The sequence below is a fragment of the Notamacropus eugenii genome, chromosome 1 (assembly GCF_028372415.1).
Source record: "Notamacropus eugenii isolate mMacEug1 chromosome 1, mMacEug1.pri_v2, whole genome shotgun sequence".
Classification (NCBI taxonomy): Eukaryota; Metazoa; Chordata; class Mammalia; order Diprotodontia; family Macropodidae; genus Notamacropus; species Notamacropus eugenii.
The window spans coordinates 453,884,437-453,900,269 of NC_092872.1; the positions used below are offsets into that span (position 1 = coordinate 453,884,437).

At 43.4% G+C, this 15,833-nt stretch overlaps 1 protein-coding gene across 2 annotated transcripts in view; it reads left to right on the plus strand.

Moving 5' to 3' along the window:
* The window catches only part of PEPD (peptidase D), a 254,600-nt gene that overhangs the window by 214,297 nt on the left and 24,470 nt on the right, over positions 1–15,833 (plus strand). For both annotated transcript variants that reach the window (XM_072632032.1, XM_072632033.1), the window contains one exon: positions 3,732–3,880. In XM_072632032.1, the coding sequence (XP_072488133.1) occupies positions 3,732–3,880 (149 nt within the window). The remainder of the gene's footprint in view (positions 1–3,731; positions 3,881–15,833) is intronic.

Here is a 15,833-nt window from a genome sequence, read left to right on the forward strand (position 1 = left end):
CAGATCTAGACAGTGAAGAAGGTGATCAGTGGTAAGTGACGGTCCTGAGGTTACATCATGGAAAGCCCATATGGGTCAGGTAGTGCGTGGGGGTGTGCAGGCTGTAATGAGAAGCCTGGTCCAGCCCTAAAGTCACTAAAGCAGAGAAGGTCACAGAATTACAAAGCATGCCTTTGAGTGCATGTGTGCAGACAAACTACATTTATCCTTCCTCTTCCCAGTGCACATTACTTTTTTGTGAACTGTAGCAACTTGTGTTAATACTGAGTAGAAGCATATTTCCGTGAAACGTCCAAGAGTCCTCTTACGAAGGAAGAATGACTTATCTGTTAGTCAGTAACAGGCTGTGGAGGAGTTTTAGCCAATTAGTTGGACATATGTGTTGGTATGTGCTTTAATGGACAGTGTATTTCAGAAGACCTCTGAAATAACTAGAAGAGAGTCCTTGGCATAATGGCTCAAGTGTGAGTCACCGTCCTAGTAGAGAATCCATTTTGCTTTCAGTTGCTTTATAATTTGACAATTAACTAATTAGAATGATATCATAAGATAATTAGAAAATTATGGTTTTTGCCCCCCAGACAGAGGTGCCATGTCATATAGCCCAAGGGCTAATTGGCTTACAGCCAGGAATCTATGACAGCTGTGCCCTGGGGCTCCACTTGACCTTGGTGTTCTCTTAATTGTGGAAGGTCAGTTAACTAGACTCACACATCTGCTGGGATCACTCTACTCATTCACAAAGGCACCCTGGTCACTATATGCCCCATATCTCTTTAGGTAGGTGAACCTCTAGTCTCTCCTAGGCTTTCTGTATAACAGTGGTTATCATGCTTAGGGGCATGTGTCAGCTATCAGTAGTCATCTATTTTCCTCACTTTGACTTTGCACTCCTAGGCTAGGAGTCCAGGCAAAAAGTGAAGATGGAGTCAGATTCTTTGTGGCCGACAATCAGCTCCTTTGCATCTTTATAGTCTTTTTAATTGCTGCCGAGTTTGCCTTTGTCATCCTTGGAGGGGAAGAACCCGTGCCATTCATACCCCTACCTCACACACAGATATCCCATTCTGGGTTTGGCTTCCAGATCTTTCTGTCAACATTTATATGAGTCTTGGTGATGTTTCTAGGATCTAGGGCTCTTGGGAATCAAGGGTGGCCTGGGGTCACCAGAGACACTAGGATTCTCAAGAGTTTATTGGCTCCACTCTGATATCGGTATGGGAGGATCCTCCTTCATGGATCCCAGGTCTTTATCCATGATGAATCTATGGCTATGTTTGCATTGTATTCACACCCTTTTTTTTTCCATTTTCATCATAAGATCACAGAAGCATAGATTTATAACTAGAAGGAAACTTCTAGAATGGGTCCATTGTACATCATACAGATGAGGAAACTTAGACCCAGGAAGACGTAATGGCTTGCCCAAAGTCAAACGGGTAGCTTTGAACCCAGGTGCTCTGACTCCAGAGACAGTGTTTTTTCCACTGAAACATACTGCCTTTATTTCAGTGGAAATCTGCTGCTTCTATCATGACTGTGGATCAAGTCAGTTACCTGTGACCAAGTTTAGCCTTCCAGCAGCATGGTTATGACATGGCAGTGGTTAATCCTTGAGAGTGGCCATAGTGGCCCCCATTTCTTAATGTCTTCGTCATCATTCCCTTCTTAACCAATACGGGGGGATTTTTTAAGGACTCCTTTGTTTATGCTGTGTGAGCTGGTATGTGTTACAGTTACCTGCCTTGGTGCCTCCTGTAAGGCCCATGAGAGCAGAAACTGTTCTCTAGCCACTAGATATGTGGATTCTTAATAAAAGTTTGCTATATTTCATAAGGATTCTATATCCTTTAGAGTCTTGCCTCCTTCTCCATTTCCTTTCTCTTAACAGTTTTTTTCCTGATTCTGACAAATTTGCTGAAATGGCTCCCTTCTGTTGGCCTAGATTATGCAGGATTCAGACTTCCCAAGGAGAGAGAGAATGAGGGATAGAGTTCACAGGATGTATGGAGTCAGGGGAAACAGAGGTTTACCCAACGCAGGGAGCCACACTCCTCTTTGTGGTATGGAGTTGCCACATTCCTGCTCCCTAACAGTCCCATAGCTGTCCCAGTCACTCCCAGCCCTGGGGGAAGGCTATACTGGATAGAGCAAAGCTTGCCAAGATTCCACAGAGAAAACACATTCATATTTCAAATATTCCTTCCACCACAGTGTGCCCTGGGGATGGGGATATGGATGGAAATTCTCCTTTTCACCCAACTCCTGGCCCTCCCTTCACTTTGCCAATCTAGTTATAGCATGAACCTGTCCTTATTCCCTGAAAGGAAGAGGGGCTGGTATCCTGAGAGAGATCCCTGTTCTAGAAGACAGTCTTCTCCCAGTTTCCCAGCCTTATTCTCCAAACCGTGTCCTTGCCTAGAACCAGGGTTCCCAGTACCACATGGAGATCTGAGCCTTGCCAGTTTGCTTGTCCCCCAAACACCTTTACCTTGAAAGAAGTTGCCTTTGAACCTCTAAGTGTTCCAGCTTGTGGGGATCTTGTTAGGCAGAGGATGGGGGTGGGGGGAGTGAGGGACTTGACTTCCTCTCACTCAGCAAGTATTCTAAGGGGCACCTATTGTGAAAGACTGCAGAGTGCTATGGCTTTGCAGAAAATCATGGTCCTTAATTTTTAGACGTACTGCCTATAGAGAACTCTGGTGACTAGAAGTAGAAATTGCCTCTACAGTCTTGTGATGTGTATACAGAGGCCTCTAGGCACAACCTTGTTTCCATTCCTCAGCTCTATTTAGATGATTGTGAGCTTCAAGATGGCAAATGCTCTGCTTGGCTTGCCCTTTCTCCCTCTCCTGAAGTGAGTAATCATGACCAGAGTAGCCTACAGGGCCGCCTGCCAGTCCAGGGGATGGATGTCTCCTCAGGGAGCCATGCACAAAGGATTTGTCCAACATAAGGCTCTCTGGCCTCGGGCCTGGGAGGACTGGGGTCACACATGGCTTAGGGGGTTCCAGGCAGCAGCATAGGTCACTTGAACATAGGCCCCTCCATTTTCATGGCCACAAAACTGAAGCCATAACCAGATCAGTCTGACCCTGCCTGCTTCTGCACTACTAGCCCTCAGTAGAGAGGAGAGGAGAGAAAGCTCCGGTCACAAAAAACCCTTCCTGTGTCACATGCTGTCTAACAGTAGTGGGAACCCTTGTGGAGGATACTAGGAACTGATGTGATGGAAGCCAGCCAAATGGACTGGCCACTCCCATCTCTGCCCAGGTGCTCTCACTCTAGGCCCAGTGCTGTTTCTACAGAACCATGCTGTCTTCATTCTGGTTGAGGCTACATTCTGGAGATTTGCTGTTGCTGCAGATTTATGATCAATGCCTGGTTGTCTATAAGCATGATTAGCCTGCCCAGCCTGCATTATATGCAGTCATTTGAATAGTTAAACACTACCCAGTTCTCACTCTCAGTGCCCGACTGTGTATTCCCCTTCTTTGCTGACAGCAGGTCATCTGGAATTAGTGGGGTTGAATGTCCCCTCTTTCATCTCCCCCACCCATTCTGTGATCAGGGAGTAAAAGACAAAGGAAGAGCCCAAGGAATGTATCATGTCAAGATCAAGTCAGAGACTGAATTGTTCAAGTGATGAAATCTTGGAGGCCAGGGAGAGCAGGGGTGAGATTTTTCCAAAGCCTCCTGCATAATCTCTTGTTTCTCTTACCTTTTCTCAGCTTGTTTGACATGGGAGGTGAATATTACTGTTTCTCATCTGATATCACCTGCACCTTCCCTGCTAATGGGAAATTCACTCCTGACCAAAAGGCCATCTATGAAGCTGTACTGAGATCTTCCCGGGCTGTCATGAATGCCATCAAACCAGGTAAAGGAGAAGCTTGAAGGGGATAGGAAACATACCAGGCTTTTTCTGAGAGGCTAAGGGTTTGGGGGAGAAAAGGCTAAGAGAATCTGTCCCTGTAGCCCATGTCACTGCTTTGCCCCCTTACCTCCTGAAAAATCTGGTACCCTGGGGAAAACAGGGGACAACTTATGGGGAATATGATAGCTATCTTCAGGGACTGAGAGACCTATCATGAAAGAGAGATTAGACAGGTTTTTCTTGACCACAAAGGGAAAAACTAGGAGCCAGAGTTTGCAAAGAGGTAGATTTCTGTTTGACATAAAGAAAAACATCCTGACCATTACAGTTATGTCAAAGTGGAAGGGATTTAATAGGCTCTTTATCACTGAGATCTTCAGGCTAAAGCTGGATAACCACTAGTTGGAGACAGAGTAGAAGAGAAACCAGAGGCAAATACAGATTGGGCAGATGTTCTTTGGGGTTACTCACAACTCTAAGATTCTCCCAGGGTATTGTTAGGAAACACAAAAGGGCCCATGGTCAGGAGGAACTTGTCTCTGGACTTGCTTTGATTCCAGATTGCTTTTAGCTCATAGTTCTTATGTCTTTAGTGAAGCTTATAGATCTTTCCCTGTTTTACATTTGTTCAGAAGGAAAGGCTTTTTGCACGCATGTTTGTGTGTTGGGGGGCTAGCATGGGGTGAAGAGTGGAAGGAGTAGTGAGGGATTCTTGGTTTCTCTGGCCAGTGCCAGAAACAGTGGAACAAGTACTAACTTAAACTACTGGCCTTTGATTCCTTGTTGTGAACTGGTGAAAAGAGATGGTTATTGGGCTTCCTAGAGCCATAATCAGCATTCCAGTGAGAAACATGGCAGGAGAATTCTTTCTTTCCTTTGGTAATTGATTATATTTACAGGAACAAGGAGAGCTCCAAGCTGACCAATGTCTTCTTTAGGTGCATAGCACAAGGCTTGGGGAGAATGTGCCATGAGACGCATAGCTGTTTGACCCCTACCAGATAGTTTCTAAAGAATGAGCATCATTCCTGGGTGTCGGGGGCCAGGGTTAGTGGTACTAGTGCTACTTGGAACTGCAACCCAGGCCGTCCTGAGAGTCCGCATGCCCACCTTGGAAAAGCCTGTCATTGCCTACCCACCCCATCTCTCTGTTCGCTTACATCTTCTGCCCAAGTGCCATGGGCTTCTCCGATTGGGAGCATCAATCAGGCACTTCGGGAAGCGCTTATTAAGCATCTGCTGTGGACCAGGCATTGTTAGGCTCTAGAGATACAAGTCTAACGAGTGAACCCATCCCTACTTGTAAAGAGCTTCCATTCTAAGTGGGAATGGGGAGCAGACGAGTGCATACATAATTACATACCATATACATATTAAATGGAAAAACACAAATATGTGCCAAGTAGTTAAATATAAGTACTTTACAAGTGAGGCATTAAGAGGTACAGGGAGCTGGGGAAGGGATCAGGAAAGGCTTCATGCAGAAGATTGTGCCCCAGCTACAGCTTAAAGGGAGAAGGACTCTGAGATTGGAGGTAAGGAGAGAGTGCATTGCAGACATAGGGTGGCTAGCGCAAGAACACAGAAACCAGAGGTGGAGTGAGGAATAGAGAAGAGGCTAGATCTCAAAGTACAGGAGAGGGAGAAATATTCTTTGAGATTGAAAGGTAGGTTGGGACCAAGTTGTGCAGGACTTTAAAAGCTAAATAGAGTCTGTACTTTATCCTAGAAGCAGTAGGAAGCCACTGGATTTGGTTGTGTGGGAGAGTGACATCATCAGTTGTAAGTGTTTAAGGAACGCTATCTTAGCAGCGGTGTGAAGGGTGGACTGGAGTGGATTGAGATGAGAGGAAGGGTGAGACAAAGCAGGAAGCTGTGACCATCATCTAGGCTAGGGAAGAGGTGACAAGGGGTTAAATGGGATGGCATATATATAAAGAGAAGGGATCAGGAATGAGAGAGTTGTTCCCCAAAGTTATATCCTAAGCCCTCTTCTCTCTCTTCTTCCTTTACATCCTCTTTCTTGATAACTTGATCAGCTTCCATGGATTTTACTGCATGTAGATGACTCCCAGACCTAGCCCTAGTCTCTCTCTTGAGTTTGTTACCTTTTGGACATTCTAAACTAGATATTCCAGAGATATCTCAAACTTGCCATGTCCAAAATGGAAATCAATCTTTCCCTCAAACCCTTCCCTCTTCCTGTCAAAGCCCCCTCTGAATGGTGAAAGGCTGAAGGAAAGGATTTCCAGTTTTTTAGGTCCCACTTTCTCACCCATTTATCCAGTCATTTGCTAAATCTTGCCTAATTATTCCTACCTTCTACCTACCTTCCTATTTCTATGATATGGATAATGAGCCAGCAAACAAAAAGGAGGAGTGATCTGAGAAGAAAATCAGGAGAGAGTAGTTATCACAAAACTAGAGAGGAGAGTGACCAAGAGGATCAAACAAAGCAGAAAGATCCAAAAATGTGAGGAATGAATAAAGATAATCAGGCTTCACAGTTAAGAGATCATTGCTAACTTCAGACAAAGCCGTTTCAGGTGAGGGACAAGGTTGGAAGCCAGATTCTAAAGGGCTGAGGAATAAATGAGAGGAGAGACAGTGGAAGTATCATACATAGAAGACGTTTTCAAGGAGTTTGACTGAGAAAGGGAGGTGAGCTCTAGAATGCTGGTCTGAGGATATGGCAGGGTCACTGAAGGAGAGAGAAGACTTGGGTTGTTTGTTTGTTGTTCGTCCAAGTGAGGTAGAGCTGCACAAAGTCGTCAGCCTCCCCCTCCCCAGTGTCATAGACAGGCAGTAAAGAAGGAACTAACAAAGTCAAATGTTCCAGAATGAAGGGAGAGTGATGGATGCTGAAATTTGCTAGAGACGCCTGGAAGGGATGAGGTCAAAAAGACTTGTAGAGGGGTTGACTTTGGTAAGGAAAAAAGTCATTGTCAGAGACTGGGAGAAAGAAGGAGAGTGGAGAATATGTCAAGGAATTGTGAGATGAAAAGAGTGTAAGAAGGGAGATCTCAAATGGCCTCAGTTTTCTCAGACATCAGAAATCAAAGATCAGTGATTGGCCTGGGGAAGGGAAGCTCAAGATTAAGAAGGGCAAACAGTGGGTGAAGGGCATCCATGCTGAAAGAGATCCAGCCTAACCTCAAAAGTGACTGAGAAGCTGGCCCACACAGGCTCTGGCCAGCAAAAAAGATTTCTATTTATATATTTGGCCTGTTAGATCCGACCAGGCCCTGGTTTCAGCAGTGGGGAAAGTTCTTGGGACAGTCAGGGAAGTCTCCCATCTATACCCCACATTTAGTTTATATTCCAGCTCTGTCCAGATAAATGATGACTTTATTAATCATTTTTGATGTGCAATGCACTGGGCATACAAAGATAAAGAAGTCTATATCTCTGAACTCAAGGAACTTAAAGTTCACTTGAAGGAAAACCAACAAGACGGTGGTTTTCCTGCTCCCACCTGTACTCCCACTTACCTGTAAGTTAAAAAAGAATGAATTAGGATATAGTTTTCCAGTCCAGAGTGAAATCGTCACCATCTGGTGTAGCTTCTCTGCTACTAAACTGAAAGTTATATAAGAATGCATTGTCTGAAAGTAGCAGAGATGGAAAAGAAAATCAGAAACAGATTTATTTAATACTTGGAACATGGGCTTTTGTTTGTTTGTTTTCATGCAGCACCCAGAGAAGTCAGCAAAAGGAAGAACCATTTTGCCAGCCAACATCTGTATATTTCCTTTTGAATCCTTATTTATCTTGAGGCTACCTCTTTAAATAGCAGCTGTGCCCCCCCTCCCCCCCCAGTAGTCCACTTTGGAGTAGACCTTCTGAAGATTCTCACCTGCCTTATGACTCAGCTTGGAAAGGAGGCAAACTGAGCTGAGCACACATCTGTCCAGCAATTAGTCATCATAATGCCTCATTGTAAAGCACTTTATGATATTCAGAACGCTCCTGTAGCCATTCTGTCCTTTGGCAACCCTGAGACGTAGATGGGAAAGGGACTTTAAGCCCCATTTCATACATAAGAAAACTGAGCCCACAGAAGTTGGCTGAAATACCTCATCTTACATCTCATGACAAAACCAAGAGTAGCAGCCAGACCTCTCCCCAGGTCAGCTCCTACTACAGTTCTTGTCCCACTGCACCACTCTACCAGGTGGAAATCAGGCAAAGAGACAAGAAATAGCTAGAGAAGTAAGAAGGTAGGGTGCCTGGTCTTCTCTTTTTTTTTTTTGTGGCTGAGCTGGATGACACTTGGCCCAAATGAGTCACCATCAGTTTAGCCTTTGGGAATATACCCACATATGGGCTGGTTGGCATCTTTCTGCCCATGAGGCTTTACTCCATCTTCTTCCATCGCTGCCCCAGTGCCAATGCCTCTCAGGCTGACCTCTGGCCCACAGGATTCCCACTGAGGCTCTACAGCCAAGCTGGGCCAGGGCATAGCACTGAAAGAATGTTGGCCAGCCCTGGAGACCGGGAGGATCACTAAAGCCCTGTGGGATCATTTGTTTTATAGGAGGCAGATGGCAGGCCAGAAATCCCAATGCTCTGAGCCTCGTCCAGACATGTTTGTGCTGAAATGCCCCCTTTCTTGCTCACCTTTGGGGACAGCCCAGCATTTCTTTTTTCCAAATTAGGAGTGAATCAGTATATTGACTTTGATTCCTGTTATTTCAGTGAAAAGACAGCGGGTGGGTTGGATGGATTGGTGCCACTGGTGAGGGCCAGAGTCAAATTCTCTGGACAACCAGCCAAGATAGTCACAGATGTCATCCAACAGGTGGCCTAGAGATCCTTTGTCCTGCCTCTTCTCTGAAAATCTGGATGAAGAAGCCAGGCATAGACCCAGTTGTCTGTCTGTCCATATGCCAGTCACAGCTTTTTAAAAAGTCCCTTAAGAAGCAAAACCCAAAAGGGCTAAGAATTTGGAGATTCTGTACCTAGGAGCTCCCCATATTACATGAGAGTACTATAGAAATCCTAGAACTAGATGTGACAAAGATCAGATAGAACCTGGCCCTTTCTTAGCTGCAGTGTATGAAGGGAGTTCATCTCCTGCCTCATCCCCTCCCCTTCTCCAGTCCCATTGAGGGCCCTAAAATTTAATCTGTTCCAGAAGGGACAGAGCTGGGATTCAATCCCTTTCTCTGGTTCCCTTCAGCGTGTTTAGCATGCCTCTTTTACATGTACATTTCTCTAATTAATTAATTACATTCTCCAATATGGGAAAGCATATTGGCAAATAACAAAACAGTGAACTCATTATTATCTCTCCCTCTTCCTAATTTCCTCTTCACTCTCAGGGGTACCACAGTCCTTCCACTCAACTAGGCTCACAGTCCAGGTATCATCCTTGACTCCTGACTCTCACCCCTCCTACTTCTGTTGCCAGTTCTACCTTTGAAAACTGTCTTGTATGTGTCCCTTTCTCTCCTCTAATACTACAACCACCCTGTTGTAGTCACTCATTATCTCATTACTGGACTTTTACAGTAGCCTTCTTATTGGTCCACAACTTGTTTAGCCATTCCCCAATTAATGGACATTCCCTCAGTTTCTAATTCTTTGCCAGTACAAAAAGAGCTGCTGTAAATATGTTTGTATATATGAGTTCTTTCCTTCTTCTTTGATCTCTCAGGGATACTGACCTAGTAGTAGTAACACTGGTCAAGGGATATGTACAATTTAATAGCTTTTGGGACACACTTCCAAATTACTTTCCAGAATGTTAGTTCACACCAACAATATGTTAGTGTACCTGTTTTCCTTACAACCCTTCCAGCATTTGTTGTTTTCTGTTTTTTGTCATTTTCACCAATCTGATGGGTGTGAAAGTGGTCCCTCAGAGTTCTTTTCATTTATATTTCTCTAATTATTAGTGATTGTGGAGAATTTTTTTATATATGGCTATTGATTGCTTATATTTCTTCTTCTGAAAATTGCCTATTTATATCCTTTGACCATTTATCAACTAGGGAATGGCTCTTTTTCTTGTAAATTTGATTCAGTTCCCTCTGTGTCTTAGAGATGAGACCTTTATCTTACTGCAAAGATTTTTTCCCCTCAATTTCTGGCGTCTAATTATAGCTGCATTGGTTTTATTTGTGCAAATACTTTTTAACTTTATATAATCAAAATTATCCATTTTACCCCCTTTGGAATCTCACTTATCTTTAGTTTGGTCATGAACTTTTGTCCTGTCCATAGATCTGAGAGGCAGTTTCTCCTATACTTCACTAATTTGCTTATGAGGTCACTCTTCATGTCTAAGTCACATTCCCATTTTGAGTTATGATATGAGATGTTAGCCTATACCTAATTTCTGTCAGACTACTTTCCAATTTTTACTAGTTTTTGTTGAATAGGGAGTACTTGCCCTAGTAGCTGGGTTACTTAGGTTTATCATATACTAGGTTATTCACTTCCTTCTATATAATTTATGACTAATCTGCCCCTTTGGTAAATCTCTATGTTAACCAGTACCAAATTATTTGATGATTACAGCCTGTGTGACATAGTTTGAGATCTTTTTCATTGATTACTTTGATATTTTTGAGCTTTTGATCCTCCAGCTCTATAAAGTAATTCTTTGGCTGTTTGATGGGTATGAAACTGAATAAGTAAGTTTGTGTGGGCAGTACTGGCATTTTTATTATGTTGGCTCAGTCTACCCTTGAGTAATTAATATTTCTCCAAATGTTTAGATCTGTCTTGTGTAAAGAGTGGTTGTTATCCTTTCTATTCAGAGGACTCAAATGGCACCACTGTGTCGGGATCAATATACAGAACGTCTGACTGTAGCTGAGCAGACTAATACAAGCTCTTATTTTATAATTATATTCACATAGCTCCTGTGTGTGCGCTTCATGAATTTGTGTGTCACCTTTGCTCATGCTAATCTCCTCAGTATTATTACAGGTTTATCTGTGTATATATGCTGCCAAAGGGAGCAGCAAGAGGACATTTTGGAGAAGAGAGACTGCTGGGGACAAATAGATAAAGAGAGAGAGTTCCTAGTGGTCTTCTTTTCTCACTTCATCACTTCACATCACTTATGGTTTTATGCTAAATTAACTTGGTCTCTTGGAGGTTATTTTCCACTTCTTCATTTTGAAGGTCTTAATTAAGCTAATCCATTTGATGAGGCTAACGCCTCACACAGGTTCTGGGCCCACTTCAGAAACTCCTTTGTCTTGCAGTTCAGCAGAGGCTGAGCTGCCGTTTACACCCTGGCTAGTGCCCAAGTTTTGTCTTTGCAGTGTTTTAGGTACTAGGGGGGCGTCTGCTCCTGATATGCTCTAGGCTTTGGGCAAGTTCAGTCATCTCCATCTGGCTCAGCTTGTCCATCTATGTATGTCAGCTATTGTGAAGCAAAAGCCCCTGACATGGGGCCTGTTTTGGAGGATCCATGGGGAAGTAGGTTGAGGGGTTGGGTGCCATCAGTGACCTTTACTGCAAATACTCTTCACAGGCTTCCTTCCCCTTGCCCTATTCTCACCTGCTGGCTGATCTTTCTGCCTAGTTACTGCTCCTGGGAAAAGGTTTAGTTTAGTTCTTAATTCTGAATCCTCTTGGTCACCTTGGTCCTGGTTTGAGCCACATTCCAAAACTCAGGTAGAGAAAAAAGCCATCGTTGGTCAATAGAGCTCTCTTCAGATGCTCTCAGCAGAGCCCACCCAACCATCTAATAGCCTCCTGTCATTTCACAGGGAAGGGTCAGCTTCCTGCTTCAGAAGCCCATTAACTAGTTTGTGAGTTCTCTTAGCCCAGTATTCCTCTTCCCTGGATGGGCAACCCCTCTCCCCCATCTCAGAGCATCAGGGCCTTGAAGAAGAGCTGAAAGCCAAATTCACCCATTTCATTACTGTTGAATAATTCTGAAGAGAAGCTGGTTAGGAGAAAGTTGGTGCTGTTACCTCCTCTAGGCTTCATGGATTATCCACAGTGAATGCAGAACTGGCTGTACCAGTAACTCAGAAGAATGGCCAAGAGGTGTCCTTTCCCACCTATGTGGGAAGTTGTAATGCCCTAAGCCCCTCAAAGGAAAACCCTCAGTCTTGGTGTCACAAACCTCTGGGTCTTTTTCCATCTTGGGCATATATAGGACAAGAAAAGGGAGAGATTGTGAGCTAACAGTTGCTTGTAGGATAATTAAAAGTATTTCACTAAGAGCTATACAAACACTGTTGTTAAGCTGATCTGTCAGCTTTTCTGTAGCATGAGACTAAGAGAAGAACTCTTTTCTCATGTGGCTAATTTCTTATTGCTTAGGTTGGCCATGATCTAGTCCATTAGCAGGCAATGACTCCAGAATATTCAGAAGACCCAAAACTACATTTTAGCAAAACATGATTTTTTAAAAATGCTAAATGCCTGAGCCAAGATACACACAGTTCTCCATTTTGTACATCTAGCCCCTTCTACCTTCCAAGGAAAAAATAAATTATTGAATAAATAAATAAATCATTGAAATAACACCAAATTCTCCAGGGGTAGCAAGAAAAAACTGTGCTAGTACACAATCCAAACTTCTGCTCCTGAAGCTTGAGAAATTAATATGGTGGAATGATAGCCCAGCAAAACTGAGAAGCTTGAGACACTGACCACAGATGGTCCTGCTCGGCTGAGGGTACATTCCTCGCTGTTGTGTAAGAGGCAGAGTTGGAATAGCCGGGCACTGAGAAGAAGGAGTGGTAGAAGATGTAGGTCTTCCTGTGGGTTGGGGAATTAGTGAACTGAGGCACCACTCCCTCTTCCCCAGTTGGTGTTGCCATAGACCATTATTAATTGTTGTGTGTTTTAGCCCAGGTTTGAGGTGCTTGCAGATATCTCTCGATATGCAGGGGTACCCTAAAATCCTCCAGATGCACAGATGGCCTTAAACTCAGTTTGCTTAGTTATTTATCATCCTCAAGGAGCAAGCAACACCAAAGGGACACCTACATGCTGTACTGAGTGTACACATAGCAGGGCTGCAGGGGACCCCTAACTAGAGGGCCAGTCCTACACACCTGCCCCAAAACAGCTTCTCCCACAAGAGTGTCAAAACTACCACCAAGGTTCACCTCATCATGTTAGCAGAGTTGGTGGCATTATCTCCAGAAAGTCACTGTTACTTGAGCTGGGAAACAGGAGGAAAGTAGAGGTGATCCTTTGACTTTTTCATTATCGCATTAGCATGGATTCATTGAACACTATTCCCTTCCACCTAAAATGCCTTCCTCTTATTAGCAGATCCCAGACTTCTCTGCCTATCAAAACTATTCCCATTCTTCAATCAAATACTCCTTGCCCTCAAAGAGCTCACATTCTATTGGAGAGATGAACGAAAAAGAGAAAAGTGTGTGTGTGTGTGTGTACACACAAAAATAATTTTTGGAGGAAAAGGCACTAATAGCTGGAGAATCAGGACAGCCTTCAATAATCCAAACAATAAGCAGTTATTAAGTATTCACTATGAAAAATTAGAAACAATCTCTGCCATCAAGGAGCTTACAATCCTGTAGGGGAAACAACATGTATCTAAATAGGCAACATACAAGGTATGTACAGAGTTAGCCTAAGAGGTGAGGGAAGGCACCTTCAGCTCAGGGAATCTGAGAAAGGCCTCTTACAGAAGGAAATTGAGGATTCTAAAGAGATGAGGGTATGGAAGAAGAGCTTTCCAGCCATTGAGGCCTTGCAGATGGAAGAGAGTGTCGCATGTGGGGGAACAACAAATAGACCAGTGTGACTCATGATATAAAATGCTATTTTCCAGCTTGAGAACTGATGGACTCAGAGTGCAGATTGAAGCATATTTTTTCCCTTTATTTTTCTTGCTGTTTTCAGGGGCTAATGCAGAAGTACGTTTTGCATGTATATATTGGGTATCATTTCTCACCTTCTTGGTGGGTAGAGTAGAAGGTGGAGTAAGGGACAGAATGTGGAACTAAAAATAAAATTTAAACTAAAGAAAAAAAGCAAATAGGTCAGTATGAATGAACTGTAGCATATATAAAGGAGAGTGATGGATAAGAAAATAGGAAAGGTAAGAAGAGGCCAGGTTATGAAGAACTTTAAGTGCCAAATGGAGGTATATTACTTGATCATGGGGATAATAGGGAGCCACTGGAGTTTACTGAGTGAGGGACAAGGAAAGATGACATCATTAGATGTGTGAATCAAGAAATTATCTTTGATTCCTGTATAAAGGATTGATGAGAGTAGAAGCAGATTTAAGGTGGAGAGGCCAATTAGGGTAGTGGCCCAGGCAAAAGGATTGAGTTCCTGAATTACAGTGGTGTCTGGGAAATAGTGTGATGATTAAAAGGTTTGAAAGACATAGTTTCTGGGTAATTAAATCATTTTATTCATAAGGCCAGCAGGTTTTAATAAAAGGATGGTCATTTGACCATCTCTCTTAGACCAAAGACCCTTAATGGTGGTGGAGTCACAGTTTATAATGCCTTTTTAAAAGTAGGTGTTCCTGAGGGATGGCAATCAACTCGGATTGGTTAACACAGTGGGAGGTGTGAGCATTAAAATGAAGGTCTTGGGATATGTGGCTTAGGTCACTTGAATTTTGATCAAAGAGACATCAATTGCCATATCACCCGTCTTGGTAATGGGGAGAATCAACCTTTCCCCAGACCTGGGGGTGTGAGCAAGCATAATGAGCAGGAATACACCAAAAAGAGAATTTCTTTTACTGTCTGATAGATCTTGGCCTGGGTAAATCCCTAAGAGAGATTGCCACACTGGCTGATTTCTGGATGAGGAAGTAGAAAAGGGGAAAAACCTTGGTCCTGATTCAATAACTAGTTATTAAATATGAGAAATAATTTCTCAAATCAGAAAGAAGAGACTGAATGGCACCAACATGGTGGATACAAACCACAAGGCTGGACAACTGTTTGGATAGGTGGGGTAAGGGATAGTGAAGAGTAAAGAATAACACTGTGGTTGTGTAGTTGTGATGAGAAAAAAGGTGGTGCTCTTGGCAGAAGTAATGGAGTTCAGAAAAGAAATGGGTGTCTTTGGAGAGAAAGATAATGGGTTCCATTTTAGACATTTCAGTTTGAGGTGTTTGTGGGCTATCCAATTGAAATGCTCAAAAGGTAGTCAATAATGTGAGACTGAAGCTCGGAAGAGAAACTTGGGCTGGATATATAGATTTGGGAGTCAGATGATGAGGTCACTGAGAGTAGAAAAAGAAAAAAGAAAGTGGGCCTAGGACAGAGCCTTGGGAGATGATGATCGGGAAAAGAAGGCCCAAGTCAAATATCATTTCCTCTGTCAGTCAGTCAATAAATGTTCAAGTACCTACTATGTGCCAGATGCTGTACTCAGGGCTGGAGCTACCAAAAGAGGACCTCACAATCTCATTCCCCTCCCAAATTACTTTGTATTTACTTCCCTAGCACCTCATTGGTGCTCAATAATACTGTGTGTTGTAGCATACTGTCTGTTAGTCCCTTTTCAGAGAAAGACTGATTCAGAAATAGGAAGGGAAGTAATAGGTCAAACCTGTGTCCTAAGAAGGTGATTTTATCAACTATGTGGAGAAAGGATTGAAGAGAGGAGACACTGAAGGCAGAGAGACTAGAAGGCATTCTGATGAGTGGAGCCACTGGTCAGTGAATGAAGTGGTGGTCTGAGGAAGAAAAGGGAAATGTGGTGGAGGACTCAGTAGGACTCAGCAGTTAATTGGAGATGAGAAATCAGGGTTGGGGAAGAGTTGGGGATGCCACTGAAATTATAAACTAGGGTGATTGGGAGGATTGTGTCTGCCTTTGTTCTACAGAGAGCCTGATCCTAAGGGGCTGAGATATAGAATTGGTAAGTTTTAGTGGAGGGAAGGATGATAGTGTCCAGCTAGGGTCAGCATGAGAGGTCACAATGTCCTAGTGCAAGACAGCAGTAAAGGGAATGGAAGTCGCCGAAGACAGAATGC